Raw genomic sequence first — 23083 nt, forward strand, 5'->3', positions numbered from 1 at the left:
ATGAAATGTAATACGTACAGTTTACATGTAACCTAGGTAATTAGATCATTTTAAAATGATGACATCAATACGATTCTCACGTGATTTTTATTGTCAGGGGTCACAATATTATTTTAGACGTACATGAATGTGAATAGTGACTAAAACCAATCATGAAATTAGTGATGAGATCAAGAATTTAAAATATTGCGTAGGAAATAAAAGAAAAATAAGAAAATGCTATTCTCTACTGAAAGTATTTAAAATATGAAGCGATTAAAACTAAGAGCTATAAAATTAATTTTGACGGATTGATACAAAACGCATTGGGTTACATAGAAAAGTCGATGTCGATTTTTAACATTCGATGTCCTTGAATGAGCGAGAAATTGATCAGTTATAAATATTATTCAAAAGTTTTTTCACAATTGGTATTATATACTAGTTATTTGAAATAATGGTTATCGCAGATAAGATAAGCCATAATTATTACAATAATTGACTACCTCCGGCATAGTTCTCTATCTTAGAAAACTAAAGCTATTTTATTTATTGGTGAAACAAGATTAACGCTTTAACCCGTATGCTTATTGCAGCTTTCGAATTGATTTGCATCTAGTAATCATAGTGTCAAAACATATTATTTATCATTATAGAAAACAGTGATGAATCGATTCGTTTTTTTTTCTATAGTGGGAATATTTTTTTATTGTTTATCTCAGATAATGTGTGAAGAAGGTGGTTCGTACAGTACGTACGTAAATTTTTACTGATTCTCGAAGAAAATTTATGTTTTGTAATTTATTTTTCCACTTCACTCATCACTTCATAACTTTTAGCATCTTTGGCAGTGACGTCCCGTGGGGGTAGGCAGATTGAGCGTCGCTTGGGGGCGGCAGTTACTCGAAGGGCGGCAAATCGAGGAGAGTCATTAGGTATATTTCAATTTTTTAGATTTATTTATTTTTAACATATTGTGGACATTACACATTATAAGTTTAAGACGTTCACAACATGACACTTAGAAACAAAGAAATATAAAAGAGTATTACATAAAAAAAAGAAATAAAAAGAAAATATATATAGAAAACTACCTAAACGTAGATAGTAATAACGGAAATATCTTTCCATTAAAACATCAGCTCACTGGTTGGAAACAAAATATATTAATTAGGTAAGTAGGTGCTATAAAATTTTCAACAAGACTAGTTTTTTTTGTCGGGTTCGCGATGTCTAGTTTACTTCCGTTGTCCTTGGACGTCACGTTCTTCAGTCACTCGCGAGTTATGGAAGTTGTCAGGTGTTTTTTTAAATGTAGGTACCTATCTGAAACCGTAAACTCGCAATATTGTCTATTGAAGGAGAGATGGCATTTAAGTTTTAAGATTTAGTAGTATACCTATATCTCGTTAGTAATGTATCCATACAACACAATTCTTATATATTGGAGTCATGAAAGGATGATAAAAAGTACTGTATAAAAAAATGTGGCAGCATTTTGGCACTGCCTAGGAGCGGCATTTTGTCTAGGGACGTCACTGTTCCTTGGTTTCGCCTTTCATAATCTACAGGCAGTATGTACATATATGTACCACACGTGAATCTACAATGTGCTGGAAGATCCCGAGTAGAGAAACACTGGTTTACTAAAAACTATGCAAGTGAATAGTAGGGAATCCAATCCCGAGCCAAAATTCTGATCCCGGGATTTCGGGATTACAATTTGACAATCCCGGGATCCCGGGACTGGTCCCGAGATTGGGATTTTTTTCCATTGTTAATATAAAATTTTTATATTTACAAATAACATTGATAAAATCGGTCAAAAATAAATCTAGTATAATTTATACTATTTAAGACATTTATTGTTAATATTGTATACGTTAAATCTTGGAAATACACAAGTTTAATGGAGTAAATAATATTGTAATATAAATAATAATGTAAATTTAATATGAGATTGCTATTTCTGATAGTAAAGACATAATGAATAGATCAGCGAGATTTAAAATAGTAAAGCAAATAATCATGGCGTACTTATGGCCTTTCCGCTTCATAAATCTAATTAGTCAGCCAAATATGAAACTGCAGTAAAACGTATGATATCATGGGGACATCGGGACCAGTCCCGGGATCCCGGGATTGGCATTTTTTTCCATTGTTAATATAAAATGTTTATATTTACAAATAACATTGATAAAATCGGTCAAAAATAAATCTAGTATAATTTATACTATTTAAGACATTTATTGTTAATATTGTATACGTTCATTCTTGGAAATACACAAGTTTAATGGAGTAAATAATATTGTAATATAAATAATAATGTGAATTTAATACGAGATTGCTGTTTCTGATAGTAAAGACATAATGAATGGATTAGCGAGATTTAAAATAGTAAAGCAAATAATCATGGCGTACTTATGGCCTTTCCGCATCATAAATCTAATTTTTCGACCATGTCCGATCCTAATAGGATCATATGGGCCTACACAGAGTAGAGGTTGTATTAACAGATTTTGTTTTTTTTTTTACGAGAAATGGATGTCAGCTACTTGCTCAACCTGCAAAATCTAATTAGTCAGCCAAATATGAAACTGCCGTAAAACGTATGATATCATGGTGGAATTACTTTGTTAAATGTGCGAAGCATTGTTTTTTTCCAATCTTTCTCATTTTTAATAATTCATGTGAAAAAATAAAATGAATCGGCAACCTACACATGGGTATAAATCAAACTTCATTCAAACTCAGTTTATTTCTAATGTAGTTATTTTTTATTAAAAGTATATTTTTCCATAAAAATTGATAAATAAAATCAATCCCGAAATCCCGGGATTATGTTTATCAATCCCGGGATTCATAGGTATCGAAAATAGCGCGGGATTGGAATCCCTAGTGAATAGTATAAAATTTGCATCAACTTTATTATAGTATCCACAGCGTAGCTACTCATTTCACGAACACGAAAATCATTCTCGTTTTCCGTCTGCAGACTATTCCATATAACATTTATGTACCCACTATACTACTATACTATTTGAAAGTACCTATGGTATTTTATTATTTATAAATGGCATTTATTAAATACTAATTGTGAACGAGAGATAGAACATTCGTTTCGGCAACTGATATACAATAAAAAAAATATAACAGAATAATATTCTATAGTGTACTTAATGCAATAAGTTTTGTGCGCTCCCGTGAACATTGTTTTCAACACTGATACAGGGCTCGAAATGGACCGGAGCGCACCGCAGCGCTGTTTATGTTCGCAGCTATGTTCTTTAAAATAAATATAAAAAATTATTAAAACTATGAATTGGTCAAAAATCTCTTCGGCGACCCATAGAAAACTTAATACACTTAATTTTAATAATAATAATGACCATAAAATACATGTAATAATAAGATGGGGTCCGATTCAACAAATTCACATTTTATTACATTTTTTGCAATTGTAAGTTTATCTTTGACTTGAAATAAGAAATATTTTTCTTTTTAATGTATTCAGATGCCTATTTATTAATTAACACACTTGAAATTATTATCAAATGGCAAGCTTCGTATTTTTCCGCTAGATGCCTCTGGTAGGTAAAGACATCGCATTAAGCCGCGCGGCCTTCGTGAGTAGAATGTCCTAAATAGGCCATATAAAAAAATCCTCCTCCGGTTTGTAAATTTCTCCATTTCCACCACTGCTCTAATAAATTTAGTGGATATTGTCATCACTCATCACTTATCAATGCCTTACCTTCAATATCGTTCTTTTATTTTAATCAATATAACATAAGATAAGTGTTCAATTAATGGGACTCGACTCTATCGAGGGGCGTCTTACTGCTACGTTATGTTCATAATTTCATTGTTTGTTTTGGTATATGATTAAGCCAGTTGAAAATGAAGTGAAGATAAGATGAAGTGGAACCATCCGAATCATCAGAGAGGTGTAAAAAGCTACGGCCTGCGATGCGGTGCCGTCAGCCGCGGACCGGCGCCGGCGGCCGGTGAAAGTTAACTGTTGTTTGCGCCCGATACAGAATCAATTCGTATCTTTATAGTTTCTTCATTAAACATGTCAGTTTACCGCCGGTCGTGAGTGCGCGCGCACGCAGGTTGTACTGTCTACAGCGTTGAAGCCTCTCAGCACGTGACGCGAGCGCCGTCTGCAATATAATACAACCTTTGACAACTTTCGCGGTGCATTGTGTTTGTATGCGGACTTCTGATAATTGAACATGATTAACCTCTACAATGAGAGATTGTTTCATTTAGAAAGTGAAGAACTTTTTGTCTGATCACGTCTTTATGGTGCTTGTGTTTATATGTTTTCTACTGTGTGAATATTTTTAAGGAATTTAAAAAATGATAATAAAAAGTGTTTTATTACAGTGTCATTTATAATAACATAATTATTAGTTGTTATGAGTAACAAACACTTTTTATAATGGCTTATTTTGAGCAATTATCAAAATATGTGTAATGTAGTTTCTCTATTTTTTTTTAAAGATGTTTCCAATCATCTAGGTCATATTAATTATTTAACTATATAAATTTCTCGTTACATTTATTGAAAAAAATATTATATAAAATATAAAGTACCCAGTGTTGTCTTCGTCATCCATAACCAACTGCTTCTCAAAATAAGTAGATTGTGTTAGGTTTTAGTTTATTTTTCAGTTCAGAGACTAATAATCTCAGACCATTTTTCAAATTTGAAAAAGACATGACTTGTGTTATGTATTTTTACCACATAAATATATTAAAATATCACCATAATATTAAAATATATAGGGAATAACCAATATTATAATTATCAATACATGTTATTACTCAAACTAACAATTATATCAAAACTAAAATAATCATGAAATAAAAAGAATACAAAATTAAATAATTTATTAAATATGTATATTATTTATTATGTAACCTAATATTCCTTGTATAAAGTTTTAAAATATTTCTACCAATTAGATGTGCATCTTAATCATTTCTTGAAAAGATTTTTTAATGAGAATTGGATTTAGCATGCTATATTCAAAATTGACAGAAAATAGAACATATTGTGAGCTTACAGAGCGAAGGATTAGACCCCATAATTAGCGAATTTATAAGCAGACCCACTTCCACTATGTCACTACAGACGATAAAAATGAACCATCTACTTCGTTAATAATACAATGAATTAAAAAAAACTATAAGATGAAAATCTTGACATTTTAACGTTGTCCATGAATTTTAATTAGTAAATAATTTGATGTAATCAAAAATTATTTTTACCATGAGACAATTCTATTTTAGACAATACGGTATAAAAAATATTGTCAATATTTCCATATTAATTGATCCGAGAAAGGAATATATAATAGCCTACTATTTTTGTATTTAATATTATAATAGCGCGGGAAAAGATGTTTGATGACTAAGGCTTAATTTCCGGATCCAAATAAATGATAGCTGTTTACGTTAACGAGGTCAAAATAACTATGTCATCAAAACGTTTTAATAAAATTAACATATTTATATTATACCTCTAGAGACATTCGAATTTTAAAATATTCACATAAAAGTTAACTTTGAATGATTTATACGTATATAATATAATACTTCAAATAACACAATGCATTCATAATACAGAGTGTAGATTTTTAATAAAAAAATATTATAATATTATTGTTCTAATTTTTAAATCAGCGTTTAAAGGTATGATATAATAAACTTTAAAAAGGACCAGTGGTTGTTTCTAGTGACTTAGTTGGTTTTTCCGAAGAGATGGTTGTTACGCCAAATAAAATGGACCACAAGATCGGAAAGAGAAAGGGTTCCTGGGATTCTAAGGTGAGATTGACTTGTTGATGCATGTTGCCTAATGATAATGTAATAATTATACTATAATTATTTATAAACCTAAAACACCTAATATATAACATATAAAAAGTCTTTACACAAATTTAAAAATATTATTTTGTCGTAGACACATTAATAAAAAAAATGAAATAGCGTTACTGTACATACTTCACAATCACAATACGCACTGAAATATAGTTATTATTAAAGTATATGTGCATATTATAAATTGTGGTTTTTCCTTAAAATAACGGGAAACTTTTTGCTACTTCTTCTTATCGTACCATCCCCTAACATAGGTCGCCCACCACCAGCTTTATCACCTGCTACCCAGAGCAGTTCGATGGAGCCACACTCGTGCTAATTACAGAGGTTTTTAATCCACAAAATGCCGCGTCGTCGTCTGCTGCATTTAAAATTGATCATTCCTTGGATAACAATTCGAGGAATGCATTTTGTAAAGCGTGAAAAATATTTTTTGGAAAGTTTTAAAAGATATTTTGGCCATTTGGATGACGATTATTGTTTATGGAAATAATATTTTTACATAGATATGCAAGAAATTTTCCTTGGGAGTGGTATAAATGATAATGGCACCAATTTTGTGTAATATTTTTCTGTTATTTACATGAGATAGATAAATACCTTCCTAAATTATGGATACCTACATAATATTCCTTATAATTAAAGTAAATTTAGATATTTTTCGCATATATATATATATGGATCGGCTATCCACCTAAGATGGTATTTTGTTTATTGTTTTGATTTGCAGGTATCATAATAATTATTGTATCTCATTGTATCGCTTTCTTTGTCTCTCACATAGGTAGTTAAATGAAATGTAGACAATATGAGTATCTTAAAAATAAATTCACGTGGTAGACTTAATAATTAATTATCTCTAATACACATTTTTTTATACTTCTTTGAATGATATTACTTTGTAAATCTATGGAAAAAAATCAACTGTTATTATAACATTTTTGAAATCTTGATCATTTCGATCTGGCTATGATTTTTCGTAAAAAATCAAAATATAAAGATTTATCAAATTGTGTTTTATAATAATTGGATTATTTTCTATTATACCATACTTCGTTTTGATACATTCAATTTTAGCTCACAGGTAGGAGCCTCCACATAGCGGTAATTCTATTAACAGCTTTTTAAAACGGGGAATGGATTTTAGTTATTTGGCCAACCATTGGGTCTATGCTCTGGATGAAATACTTATTGAAAGAAAAATGTTTTTTTACATACGCTAGCATTTTAATTTAAATCAAATTAGGCGTGCTAGTGCGTATCTTTTTTTCTATATGATTCTACGTGATGGGTGATAAAATATAATAAAATGTTTTATTTTTTATTTGCTGACATTTATGTAGGTATATTATTTATAAGGAATAAATTCTCTGGCTCAGTCTTATTTCTAGTGATTTTATGGATTATATACAAGGCATGTCTAATATCAAGTGGTTGGTGATCTACTATTCAGTACCAAAACTGACAGTAATCTATCATATTCTTCCAATAACTTAAGCTTGAATAAACCAATGATATTTGGTTGATGGTACTGAGACGTTATAACTTAGACAACGACACTTGTCTCACAAAGAGATATTCAATTTCCCATTTGTAATGAAAATTATATTTTTTGGTCATATTTTAGGTACTCATAGCACTAATCGTCAAATTATTATCTTACTGTGAAAAGAGTGTATGTACTGTACGATGGGAGGGGAAGCTGCGCCTCGATTTAAAGCGAGGATATTCACATCTTCTCTATATCTCACTCCTGCGGCAGACTATGGAGTGATGAAATAAGAATCACGTGTTACGACGACATCATGTGGGCTTTCTCGTGACTAATTTGAAAACGACTTTCACGTAACCTAGTTTAGTAAATAAAAAATATTATGACTATTTCTTCCCCTTCAAAAACTTTTTGAAATCTTGTAATCTTTACTACAAACTGTAATATTACGTTTATTATATTTTCAACACTCAATTTCTATAGTGCGATCGACGAAAATTCATCCCGCGATCGACGCATTGGAGATGCCTGTCATATACAATTTGGAAAAACTTGTATGTATTATGTAAATTTAAACAAGCAGAATATAATATTTTTCAAAAGTTGTCCCCCTGACCCGTAGATGTTTTTATGAGGCACAACAATAATTGGGGGAAACTGGTTTTTTTTTTAAATACTGACTGCTGTCTCTTCTAATATTACATACCATAACAAAGAATGAATGTTATATTCATAGAAAACAAAGTAATATGATAGCGTTTATTGGGCGTGGTTTTGAAGCTATTCGACAGTTCTGAGTGTGGTTATGAGTCGGAAAAAAAACATATGTAGTTATAATATAAAATAGGTATTAACTTAAAATTCTATGTATATCATCATTAGAATGGATGTATAACATTACTCACGTATGGTACACTGTATTTCGTAACCATAACTGGCTTGAAAAGTTCAACAAAGAAAAAAATATACGTGTAACCGTACTCTAATTTTGTTTGTACGGTTATATAATAAAAAAAATATAAATTTAAAAATATATTCATGTGTTTGTATTTTTTAACGTATCCCATTTAAAACTTTAATAATGCATGAAAAGTTAATTAAAAATATAAATATATATCTATCTATTTTAAATGTTAAAACAAAAAATACTACATATTTCTATTATAATATCTTATGCATAAAATGAAAAACAACAACATAAATTAATTAATATAATGTGTTTGGTCAAATTATTATTTGCGCAAAATTAATATTTTCTATACCTATACAGTCAGTTTAACGGACTCTTTGAAATAATGATAGTATTTTTTTTTATGTAGATACATGTTTTATAAAATGTACGATCGCTGTTTCTTCTTGACTTTCCCCGCTTTTGAAAACTTTTGGAGATACAAATTTCTGAACATTATAGTTTTTCATATTAGCTTTGAGAAGCATACAAGTTCATTCATGGCTACAGATATGTAAACCGTCAGACTTGTAGCGTGAGAGACATGGAAAATCTTATTTAATATACTAAAAACGTACCCATGCAGTATTCTAGCGTATTTTTTTTGTTTGTACGAGATTGTATTTATTCATGCTAAATATGTTTTACTTAAGATTCTGAGTGTTATTCGTGCGTGCACCTATTAACATGGATGAACAAAAATGTCGTTGAAATTAAGTTCATCATAATTATTAATAATACTACTAAAATATGATGTCTGCTGCGTTACGTGTCTGGCACGTTGAATGTCGGTAGATATGAATGGACCTTCAGACTGTGCGTAAGTCACGATGCTGTACATTCACGCAGGTATGAGTATAAAAGCTAGATTAGCAATTTCGATTCATACGACGTTTGTCTTGAGCACTGTGTGATCCGATTTAAACCCCTTCAGTACCAAGGAAGTACTTATTACAAAACTTCGAATTAATAGTGCTTATGACATTTTTATTGTTTAATAAAATAGATATGCATTTATTAATTTACTACATTAAATTGTTAGTCACTAAGCGTCATTTAGTTGTAACTTTATAAAAAAACCTAAATTTACCCAACTACTGTTTATTATTACATTCAATTTAGTCGCTTTGGTAGTATAAGTACACTGACTTATTCCTCGTATTAAAAAATGTATTATTTCACTAAAAAGATTTAAAAATATCAAATTGGTGACGATTTATATTTCAGTGATGTTTTAATTATTTTATAGATAGTTTAGAATAGTTGGATAACATAAATTAAATATATGACAATGGTCTTTAGTCTACTTTATTTAATCTTCCTCGTTTATTCTCTCATAGTATAATGACTCGTTAATTAGCCAAGAAATTATAAGTAGGTATTATTATTTTTTATCCAATAGTAAATATACATATACACGGTATGGTCAGTGGTTATGCGTCAATTACATTGAGCTACTTTGCGAGCTGTTTATTGGCAAATTTACAATCTGCCTGTCAAGTCACCCGGTGTCATCATCGAACAAGCTAACAAGCAGATTGTAAACAATCTACCGAGAAAAGTTGAAAGCCGGTCAACTTTACACGCTATACGTCGGCGTGTGGGCCTACTGCGTCTGCGCAGTAGAGCGTAGTAGCGACCTCCCGGTAAAAAAACGAACTACGTTCTGTCAAAATAGTCGCTAGCTTGTTGGCTTCTCAGCGAATGGAAAGTTTTGTGTGTCATCATCGCAATCGCAGTAGCTGAATTGCCCGGTTTTAAATTCGCCAACAAACAGGTCTTAAAGTAGCTCAATGTAATTGACGCATTAAAGAATTTTAAATTCTTTATTATAGAAAAAACACATTTTTAACAAAACTTCAGAAACATAAATATTAGAAAAAACTAAATTAAATACCTTACATAAAACGTAAATATGTAGTATAAGAAATAATTCACATGAATCAAGGTGGATCGATATCTTAGAGACGAAAGCACTCACCAGAAAAGTGAAAGACGTGAGTTTGAGTTCCTACTCGGTTCAACTTATATAGATTTTTTTTTCTAAAATTATGTATATTTCTGAGGTTTTTCAAAATTGTATTTTTTCTAAGATCCTTCCTTTATCAGTGGCGGGTTTTAGAGACGCGAAGGCTCGACGCACTGTCGTATTTTGGAGGCCTGACGCCCAACACGTTGAAAGATGAAATAGAAACCAGATATTACAACTATTTTTTATTTGTATAAAAATTAGTCTAGTCACATGTTTTTTTCATCGTAAGCAATTTTAACAATTGATTTGGAATATTACATTCTTGAATAAACTTGAAAAATAAATTTAGTGAGCTGTTTGTTGAAATATAGCAGTTATTTTGATATGCTTGGGCAGCTTGGATATCCTTCAATATGTCATGTCATTTATTTAACTTTATAATTCAATAAACTTATGACTGGTTTAAACTGCTTCGAGACCCCTTAGAAATCGATTTCGTCATCCGCGTCGAATATTGTATCCGGAAATTTGTACGTAAACTGTTCACCGCAGGACACTTATTCGTGCGCCGCAGTACGTGAAACATGAGTTCGTATAACATTTCACCGTGGAGTATATTTGTACGTATGCTACAACATGTAGAGAGTATTTACTAGGTTAGGTTAGGTTAGGGTTAATTTAATTGGAACAGTACTATTTGCAAACTATCTCCGCATTTTGTAAGATACGTACAAATGTATTCTACGGTGAAATGTTCAACGAAGAACTCGTCATTTGATAAAATGTTATACGAACTCATGTTTCACGTACTGTGACGCACGAATAAGTGTCCGACGATGAACTACGTACGTACAACTTACATGTAACTGTCAAATATAATTGACGCCAACTTCAATCATGAGAAAATATTTTTTTTTACAATTGATTAATTTGTGTACAATATTACTTGTGTTAAGTACAATAGTACATATTATGATCCTCTTAGAATCGAACATAGTGAAGTAGTAGTAGTACCATTTTACAACTAATTATCTATAATAATATAATAAACCTACCATGCTACCATCAAATACCTGCTGACATGTAATTTTAAAATTCGTATTTATTCTTAAATTATTAATCGGCGATGGACCACAAAAATTCGATTCATTCTCTCTTTTGTCATATTATGTAATGTGTACAAATGTTTCTCTCCATATTGTCGCAAACAATAAATGAAAGTATAGCACCTCCTAGAAAAGAAGAAGATTTTAATCAGAGAAATATAATAATTATGTTGTAAATCAGTGGAGTGATCTGAGACCGAAAGAGTTAGGCTTCATTGCAATATTTCCCACGAATAAAAATAGTAGGTCGCGTTTCTTTCTGATACCATTATGATCACCTTTACCACTGCGCCATGATACCTACCTCACAAGAACAAAATACCAGAATCTTGCTGAAGTTCTCCATTATCCGTTTCGACACAGCTCATTATTTTCTCACTATTATAATGAATGCATCGTTTTGATTTCACACTCGAAAGTGTTTTATGCCATTAATAAATTAATATTGAGAAACTAACGAATAAACACTATTGTGAATTGAGATCGATAAATTTCGCTTCGGAAAATCTTTGGAAAAACAATCGATTGTTTAAGTAACGATAAGTCATCAACGAAACATGCGTAACCAAATCAATACAGTGTTGTATTTATTACTAGTGGCATTTTATATAGTAAAGGTGCTTTTGTACGATGAATTTCGGTGTCCAATCGGTCTCCGTTTTAGTCGAGCTGTCAGTTAAACTGAAGTGTAAGGCGTCGTGCACATAGAATCGGGCTAGCGGGGCGCTCGCGCATATTCAATGTGAATCATCGAAAATACAACGTAATCAAATATGGCAGCGCAAACTGGTTTTGATGGAGCACTGTGTCCGCTCGCCCCATGATTCACACGTTGTTTGGCTTCTCAGCGGGACGAATTAACAAAAATACTACGTTGTTAAATATGACAAAGCCCATTGAACACGGCAAGCAAAAGGGTCGCACGCCGTTTTATTTTATCCGCTTCTGGACGCGTTGTCGATAAGACGGGCGATTAGGCATTATTTAATAACAGTGAACTCATTGTTTAGTTGCTGGGTGTCCGATATTTTGCTGGTAGAATTACGTCATCGTCAATATGAATTACAAGCTGCCGAGAAACATAATAATATTTTTATTGCTTTGTTATGAGAGACGCTGATAATAATAATTATTTTGTGCTTATCGTGCCCCTTATTACATAGGTGAAGGATAATGCGCGGGTGGGAGGGGGCCTACTTTGTAGTGAGCGCACCGAGCGCCGCTTCTGGTGGGCTTCGTCACTAAATGCAAAATTGAAGCGGCCGACTGAAACCAAAATGGAGACGAGACAGGATGGATTTTTCATCAGTTGTCGTATCACCACCACCACCCGTCATAATATATGTACAGCCGTGGATATGCGCGGCTGCCTTCCATGATGCTATACACGTATCTGAATAAAGTTATTTTATGTGCTCATTCCGTCCCGAGACGGAGCCGCACGGAACTGATGCTGCAACCATGCACCGTAGTGTTTAAAGAAGGAAGTTAAGAAAGAAAAAAAACTGTATTATACCAACCAATATGTTTAGAAAGTTATTATAAAAATAATATAAATTTTTAGTGATATATCATATCGCCATTTCCCAACTGAACTGTCAACCGAGACTGAACGAATAACTAAACTGAATGTCTAAATACACCGCCGTTTCAAAACTGAACGGACCAAAACAGAAACCTCGACTGAACGGATAACAGAATTGACGTTTAAAAGGTTAAAAAAACATCGTAAAAATGTAGAGTCGCGTAAATATACATTTAAAATAAGGTTTAAGTTTTCTCTCATGCAGCGAAAATATTTTTGAATAATTAAAAGTTTTAATGAATTTTATATTTATACCAAGGCCTGAACAAAAACGATGCATAAGTGCGAGTGAGAAAGTATTCGGCACCCTTATAATCTCTGCGACACGCGCTAGAGTGAGATAAAAAGTTTACAGATGTGGGAGATGGTTTGCTACGGTGTAGCCGCCAAATCTTACCTTATTGCTTAACTAAGCGTCGATAACCGTGTTGCTAAAATTGCTATTTTTTGTGTTAAACATAAAGTCAGTGGTAAATATTTTTAGTTAATTAAGTAGAAAAGATGGTTCTGTGTGTTGTATTAAAATGTGGTATCCGTACTGATAAGCAAGAAGATGGTATTACGTTTCATAGGTAAGTTGATACACGTTCGTGATAATTTATTTGTATATTATTATATATTTTAATATCAAGTGACCGTGTTTCTTTAAAATAACTTAAATTATGGATATTTTTACCTAATGGTTGCATTTTGACCGCTTAAAAATACTATATAACGTAAAAAAATAGAAAAATATATTTTAATTCTGAGCGTCTAGTGCGAGCACTTTGGGTGAGCACTTTGGGCGAGCACTAGCGAAATGGTCTATGGTCTCGAACATTTGAATACGAATGCGTTCGCTCGCCCACAAGCCAAACGCACGGCACGCAGCTTCATTTAGCAATGCAATGGGTGGCGTCTAGATGTATCTATAGTCTAAGATTTATACTAATAATATATAATAATACCCAGATAATTTAAAATAAGTTGGTATCCAACTATTTTAGTTTCGGATGAAACTAATTAGGATCATTATAGGAATACTGTTGGATTCATCGGCGATTAGTTTGTTAATAATGTTATTCAATTTACAGGAAGATAGTTAAAAAATAACATAATGCAGTTTTGTATTACTTTTGAGTACCTAACCTAACAGATTAAAATATAGATTTGGTTAAAAATTAGTTTCGCTACGTTAAAAACACAATAGCATCGTCATCCTGGTTTTATTTTGTTTTTAAGTGCGATTCATTTGTTTTGTGTTATTTGATTCCGAAGATTGAATTCAATTTTAGGTATATGCCACGTTTATTTTTAAATGCATGGCAGAGTAGAATTCTGGGTGTCAAAATTATTGCTTATTAATAAAATATGACAATACTTACTTCGATAGATATGACAACTAAACACATTTTTGATAGATAACGGCGATTTAAAAAAAATATATAGTGATGGAATAGGAAGTCAACAATATAAACATGAATAAGTTATTGTCATATACTTTTAGTTTGTTTCCAACAAATCAGCTATTGCGTAAAGTTTAATATAATATAATAGTATTATTTAGGTGTAATACATATATTAACAATCTTTCAGCTTCTAAAAAGCATCTCAAAATACTGAATCTGCTATTTTTATGAATGTGTATGTGGTTACGGAATATTATCAGTAGCTTTAAAAGTTACAAAACAATATTTTTAGCAGCTTAATATATTATTAATTATTCCTCAATAATATGAGGGTGACCAGTTTTAGCGACTCAAGCTAACAAGTCAATAAGCTTTCAAAAGCTGTTTCACTAATTGTGTTAACGAATGATTTCATACAACTGTAAATTTATTAAAAATAATCATTACGTTTGAATTACATAATTTTTATATTGCATAAATAATAAGTACGTACTATCTCGAAGTTATCTCTCGCGTAACACCAGTGGTTCGCATGCATTTGGTGTAAAACCGCTGCAATAGTATATTATGTAATTGAATTACTGTTTATCTAAGCTTGCCAAATTTGTTTTTATATTTTGACTGTGGGTTTTATGTTATTTTTTACAATAAAATAATTACGTGAAAATTCTATTATTCAATAAGTACATCACCATGTCAAATAAATATATAATATTATTATAGCGTACCTATTCTGACATGTTAATATTTATTTTATAAAAAGTTTGTTTTGTTGTAGTTTTTGTATTGATTGTTGAGTAATAATAGTCGCAATAGTTTTTGAATATATTATAATAATCTATACAATATGGTCGATAAAATATAAATAACTTGGTACCAAAATCGTTAAGTAAAATTTTTCATTAATTACTAATTAAAAAAACTCATATTTCGGAGTTATTAACAATTAAATAACGCCTTGATGCCCACGATGGCCAAGTGGCTATGCGTAATGCTTATAAAGTTATGAGTCCCGTGTTCGAATCCTGGTGTTGTGTGTGTTTGGACCCAGAGTATGGACCCAATAAGTTGAGTAAATGGCTAATAGCCATATCTTGTAAAAACAAACATCTGCTAATACAACTTTTAATCTGTGGAGACCCAGGAAGAATAATTGTTATCCATTTACACAAATTAATGGACTATTAGGTACTCCGGATCAAACACACCTTGAAAACACAGTATGCGATTTTTAAAAGTCACTTACACCACGAAGTTTAAAAATAAAAGATTTTTTTTACTTCAAGAAAATACTCGACATGTTTATTCAATTGGTCAGATATTCAACGAGCTTAAAGCAACAATGTATTAAAAAACACAAAGCAACCTCCTGTATGAAATTAATTAAGTATTATTCTGACACAACTTATCACATCACGAACCTACACCTTTTGTGACACGTTTTGTCACAAAAAAATGCAAGGTATGTCACAGAGTTGTTTATAATAACATTAACAATATAATAATATCTATATTTTGTGTCGAGTAGAGATTTAAATGTTGTATTATTTCCAACTAGAGTGAGCGGTATGAAATCTGTCGACTGTTTAGTTTGACGTTTTAAGCGTAACTTGTAATTAAATAAAACTAATAAATATTTTGGAATCGACAGATTTCGTAGCTCTCAGCATACTAGAAGTGTAACAACTATCATCCATTGTCCTTTGCATGCAAGGTTATCCGTTCACGGATATATAAATAAATAATTTGATCTCGTATATACGCCAATAATAAAGACCGTATAGTATTCAAATGTTTCGAATAAAAAAAGCTAAATGGCCTGTTTAGGCAATTGAGAGTATTGCATGCAAAAAATAAGATAATTACATTTCCTATATACAACGAAGATTTATGTAGGTAATAAATCATTATCAAATCTACTTTGTTTGCAGTGTTCAATAATAATGAAATATTTTGATTAATTTTAATTAATTAAAATAATACGTTTAAACAATTCCGAAGTACGTACATATCGTCTTTGTATTTATTTAAACGCCTAAACAGAGGGGGTTCCCAACATTTTTCACGGCAAATCCTAGGAAATGTTTGCAACATACAAATGTTAAAATATATTTTATTTATTCTTAAATTACACATTCAACCACATATAGTACTTCCGATGAACAATTTAAACTTAAAAAGTATGTGTTTATTCAAAAAAAATAACTGATTTATTAACATAAAGTACAATGATTTCCTGCTTCTCACTTCGTCACTTTAAGTGAATGCATATTTGAGAAATAACCTTCGATGCCAAAAAGGTAACTTTTCATTGAATTATTTCATGTGTCCCTTACCTTTTGAGATAAACACTCATTCATATGAGTAAAAATGTCACTTAAGTAAGTCAGGTTTGGGTCTTAAGTATTGTGATCCCAGTGTCTCAACTAAATTATATTCACACTCCTTCAGAAAAAAAAAACTTCACATAGTTCAAAGAAGCGGGTTAAAACTTGTCCTCGTGACAACCAACGGACTTATAATATATGAAACTAGTTGAACCAATACTTGCAACTTTTAATAATAAGTTATTATGCGTATCTTCATTATAATATACAATTCTTCTTCTTTCTTTCGACCATGTCCGATCCTAAAAGGATCATATGGGCCTCCACAGAGTAGAGGTTTGTATTGACAGATTTTGTTTTTTACGAGAAATGGATGTCAGCCAATTGCTCATATACAATTATCAGCCGGATTCAATACAATATACAATGCTCTATGTATTCATCCCCTAGCTCATAGGAGTGATTTTATCATAGCACATCATTCTGTATGAACTATGAGTTTCCTTCCCGTTGCCAAAAATCTCTCGTTTTGATTCGCCAAATTTTTACATTATGTATAGAAAAAATGTACTCATATGCGCTGTATATCAGATGGTTTCTCAGCTTTGTATGGGAGTATACATCGTCCCCTTATTGCAGAACTAGCCTAACTGATTTTTTGTGATTTTTTTTTTATTTGATAAAAAAATTCCTTTTTTGATTCTCTATTTGGAGTCCGAACAGGCGTATCTGAATTATCAATATAAAAAAAGTTATCAGCTTAGATCATTCCAAGCCTAAATTCAATCTTAAAAATATTTTGGAACTAAATTAGCCTAACTGACGTTAAGCTAGTTCTGCACGCAAAAGTACACCTACACGTTGGCAATATCGCCTCTTTCTATTGCAGTTAGGATTTATTTGTACTAGTTCGCTGTCAATGTCAACTGCCAACGTAATTACGCTGATGCTGTAATTACCGACAAGTATTGCAATTATTCTATGGACCATCTAGTGGCTCCTTCTACATCTAATTCGGTTGATGATGATGAGATAGTTAACACATTTTCTACCGAAATCAGTGGCATGACTGGAGTTCAATCAACACTAAATCGATTGATCCCGCTGACTCCAAATAACGAAGGAGAAATGAGTGCCACAGTGGCCCACTTTACATTAGAACAACGAGGTAATTATGAGTTTTATTGTTCACGTTTACAACAAAAATAAACACTTTCTTGACTGAAATATGAACTGCAATTTGCTTCTATCCCGCACATTAGCTCAATGATGTATATATTTTGTATGTATATGTCTCCCTTTTTTAAATTTATTATAATACACCCACAGAACAGATGTTCCCTGAATACACCCTTCATAGTGGTACTGGGAACGTCCAAACATCGCTATATGCAGCTGGATTTCTGGGTTTTATATACAAATTTACATTTTTGTCTTGTAAGATGTAAAAAAGTAACAATATGCTTATTTCATGTATTGACATAATTTATGAAACTAACAATTATTTATAGCTTACAGGTGAAATATAATGGTAGATAAAATGCTTTTTTCATCAGTATTAATTATTATTAGCCATCTTTATTGATCAGTCCATAAATATAAATTGAACAAATTACTAAGTGTTGGCGCATACGTATAACAATTTTTGTAAGTACGACAGGTAACTGCCACTCATGGCCCCCACAAGGGAGGGGTGGGGGCTGACAGGGCTCTAGCTTGTGGGCCTGGCGTGGGAAGTTGACCAAATAAGTGATATAAACACACATCACAAATTTGCTCTAATAGTAAAAAGACGCCTGCGGTGCTATTTTCTTCCAACAATGTTATTATTTAAAACTATGTAGTTGGATGATGCAATTTTTAATTGTGTTTCGATATTTGACAACTCCATATTTCAAATGTATGTAAGTAAAAAACACATTATATATTAATTTTACCGCGTACGCCATTTGGAAAACGCTACTGTAGAGCGTCACACTGCCTTTATTCCTGGCGATAGGATAGAAATATCTTCTAAGTATATGAAGCAGATAATAATGAAATAAAAATTGTTTAATACTTATAATGTAGGTGTATTATATTATTTATAGATGTTAGCCATCCACTCGCATCCATACAATAATGATAACTCTTCAACCATCGCCAAGAATAAGTGAGATTATAATTTTTATAATATTATGTAAAGATTGTGTATATTATGTACTATAATAATGACATGTCGGCACCATAGAAAGCTGGACACAGGTAGATTGTTAAATATGTGACGTTTTCTTAATACCTATTATGATTTCACAGAGATTTTTTATCTACCAGTAATGCCATCATTGCGTGTCAACAATATTTTACAAAATATATACATTCACACAAGATAGTTTCCTAAAAACGGTTATTTAGGCTTTACCCAAAGAAGTATGAACACACCTGATATAAAAAATTACTGTATTCAATGATTATTGTAGGTATATGTTATGTATGTCCATAATTTTTAATTTGCTCTTTTGGATCATTATAATGTCATTGCTTCATATTTTTATAATCTATTTGAGTTGCCTTTACAAAATTGAATATATTTTACCACGTTTTTATTAGCTCGTATTCTTGTTTGTCCGGTACAGGTTTTTTCTTGTGCAGTACAATTTTTTTCTTATTTGTCCAAGATTTTTAACTAATTTTCCAACTAGCTAGACATTTGAAACTTTTAGAATATATCAGAACACGACGACAATGCATTCTTTTAATACTTCTGGCCATCTTTAAGAAGAATTGAATTCATTTTCAGTTAATTCTGTTTTTTGTATATTTCGGAAAATTTTCGTTAAAAGTAATATTTAATACTCACTATTATTGGTTGCTAAGTGGGTCCTAGCAACTAAATTATTAATATATACGTGCGTTCCTACAGAAATCAATATGACATGTCAAAATGACATTTATGTATTCTATAATATTTATTCAGTATTTCTATCAAGTACAATGAAAAGTTTTTATTAATACATTGAATTGTCAAGTTTATATGGTTCAACAGAAAATTTAAAAACGTGGTATATAAAAAGTTCTTTTTAACTTGTAATTATTTATATACAATTGTAGGTAAATTATGAAGTATGTGGTGATTTTCAAAGTTTTTTCGATTGATTTTGTGGAATCAAGGAGATGGAAAAGGTATTTCTAAATACGCAGATACAATGAAGATAATTATTTAGTTACATTATAACAGTAGCAAATCGCACGATGCGTCTGTACAAAACGATTATTCAAAACAATAAAATATAATAACGCGAGTTTGATAAACACATAATATTATAATTACCACATTAATATATCAATTATTATAGTCAATTAATATATTCAATTAATTAATCATATAATCAATTAATTAATTAATATAGTCAATTAATATATTCGTCCTTGCATATTATGATCTGTTAAATTAAAAATACAAAACTAGCGACATCTATAAATAATATTGCAATAGTAACAATATATTTTTTAAACCATATCCGATCCTAATAAGATCATAAAGGGCCTCTACAGTGTCTAGGTTGTATTAACAGATTTTTGTTTTTTTTTATTACGAGAAACAGTTATCAGCCTCTTGGTCAACATAGTAGGTCCATACTCTGGGTCCAAACACACATTGAAAAACAACATTTGATTTTTTTTTGCCAGACCTGGGATTCAAACCTGGAACCCACGATACGATATTATAGGCCGACACATTATCCTCTTGCTTATATATTATATTATAAATATTTCATCCACATATCCTCGAGTCGAGTCTTAACGGCCCACATGCGCCACGTAGGTTAAAATGGAGATTTTATAGTATTTTCAAAGCATAAGCCTGGACATTCCTTACATTGTAGATAATCCATTTCTATAATTTTGAAGCCTCTGTTCTGATTTTTTAATAATTATAGTAGGTACATAAATATTCAAAATATGTTTTGACATACCTTTTTCTTTGTGTAAATTTCAATAGACCAGTTCAAATCACTTTTCAATATTTTTCAATTTCAATTTCAATTTTAATTTATTTTACATATTGTGGACATTACAAATTATAAGTTTAAGACGTTCACAACATGACATTTAGAAACAAATAAATATTATTAAAAAAGTATTATGTAATATTGTAATTATGCAATATTAAGTTATTCTATAGTATAAATGTGTAAATACAAAAAATATGAAGTATATAGGTACAAGGAAGTACACCGGATGAGTTGAGCAGACCCTATTTTAAGAATTTATAAAATAACGTCCGCCTATACTCATTCTCACGTAGATGGAATATATCAACATCCGAAGCAATTTGGTTGAACAGAGTTATTGCTCTACCAATTGGCATCACCAATGGCAGGTTAGTTCTGCTCCTCGGGAGAACAAACAACTGATGCTCCCGATTTCTAAGATAGTTATCAGGGACACACAAGTCAATATTACCAAGAATGGCAGAGTTCTCATTCACACCACGTATTAGTCGAAAAAAATACGTGGCCAAATATTGATATCTTCTAGCACTTAAACTACAGTATGTTAGCATACCTAAGAGAAAGTCAGTTGGATAAAGCCACGGATAGTATCCATATAACCTCAAATAAAGGAGTCTCAAAAATTTCTTTTGAACTCGCTCCACCATAAGGTCATATTTCAACTGATGCGGGGCCCAAACAATCGACCCACTCTCAAGCCGGCTTCTCACTAAGGAATTATAAAGAATTTTTAATACAGTAACATCCGAAAAGACCCGGGAAGTACGCAAGACGAAGCCCAACATTTGTAGCGCACACATGACAGAATGCACCCGCGCCACGTGCGAGAATGCTCTGCGCGCATTCCCGCAGATTCGTTTTAAGCAATACGGGTGACGTTTCATACATATTTGGTTTGAATATAACCCATAATGCAGGAGGTTACATATTATGTAACCGGAATTGGCTTATGCCCGCTAAAGGGTTTTAAGCTAACTGCTTACTATTAGAGAAAATGTGTGGTGTTTGTTTATCTCACTCAACTGGTCGAACCTCTACGCTGGGCCCCTCTTAAGCTCGGGCCCCCAGGCTAGAGCCCTGTCAGTCCTCGTCTTTGTGGGGGCCATGATCCAGCCCATAGTCTTAATTATTCGAGCCATATTATTTATTGTAATATATTACTCCAAATAAAATTTAAATTTCATTGTAACCAGTTCTACCGGAAATTTTCACTTTGATTTCCCACGCCGTATCGCTAATAAGATCACATGTCACGACTCAAAGTAATTTGACATTTAATATTACAGATATTATTCCAAGTTCGGTCATGTGTGAATAATTCAAATCTCTTAATACCCACATACATTTTAATGAGAGGCAACGATTTACTGGCAAAAGTATACTTAGCAGCTTTGCAATGTGTCGAATAATGCCTGATGCATTTTTGTATTATTGGACAATACTCACGTATATTCAACTTCAAAAAGGTTTTGGGGTCAATACACTTTTTAGTATTCAGCCGGTGAAGAAGTTGGTGACATCTGGACTATATTGACAGAGTACATGGATAACAAACAGTTAGTTTACGAGTTTTCTTATAATAAAAGAAAAGCACTAAAATATAGATACATACAATTGAAGCATTTTAAGATTCAGCGAGTTAACAGTTAAATAAGACAAAACTATATTATTATGTTGTGCTACTTATTATTTTGGAAAAAAAGTTCTTTAGAAGGCCAAATGTACAGTTTCTTTTATTGAAATTATGATAGGCAAAAAGCTTTCTGAGTTAATTTATCTTACTTTTCTAAAATATGGTTAGTATGGTAGTTCTCTATAACAAGTGGAGAACTATGACTGACTGGTCTAATCTCAGGTATCTGGAGGTTTCTGCGTTGATGGAAAGTGAGCCTTTGACTATACTCTTTAAATGAGGTATGTTAAGTGTGTCTAAGCGATGGCTTTATTGGTCAGAGGTATCGATATAGTAATAGTCTTTTTCTGTCTTTATTTAATGTTGATCGGATTAGATGAGTTTCTCATTTCGTTAAGTTTTGTCTTTTAACTGATAATTAATTTATACGAGAGCGTTGTCACTTGGGCTGATGGTTTTATTTTTGATGTCATTTTAGGAGTTGCATTTTTTGCATGGTCTAAGCCTGGCAGGTTTATCATTGGACAAGAGCGGCTGATGATAAGACTAATTGATTGTTACCAGTATCGGCGTCTCCTCCTGAAGTGCGGTTAATCAGACATGCTTCCGGTGATCCATGCAACCATTGTTATTGGATGGGTGCGGTATTTTATAGTATACATTGATGTGGCTAAATCGATATTCTATATTCATTGAATAGCTGACTTTTCAATTAACACATATTATCTATATATTTTAATTTAATCGGTGCATATAATGTTATTT

The 23083-nt window shown here is 31.6% G+C and overlaps 1 protein-coding gene across 1 annotated transcript in view; it reads left to right on the forward strand.

Moving 5' to 3' along the window:
- The first annotated feature begins 5732 nt into the window (after window positions 1-5732).
- Window positions 5733-23083, forward strand: part of LOC147064541 (atrial natriuretic peptide-converting enzyme) — an 86758-nt gene continuing 69407 nt past the window's right edge. Inside the window, exon 1 of the mRNA XM_085958432.1 lies at window positions 5733-5817. Coding sequence (XP_085814558.1) covers window positions 5752-5817 — 66 coding nt within the window. The 5' untranslated portion in view covers window positions 5733-5751. The remainder of the gene's footprint in view (window positions 5818-23083) is intronic.

This window comes from Rhyacophila brunnea, unplaced genomic scaffold (genome assembly GCF_057557595.1).
Source record: "Rhyacophila brunnea isolate RB1 unplaced genomic scaffold, BYU_Rbru_1.0 scaffold_7, whole genome shotgun sequence".
Lineage (NCBI taxonomy): Eukaryota > Metazoa > Arthropoda > Insecta > Trichoptera > Rhyacophilidae > Rhyacophila > Rhyacophila brunnea.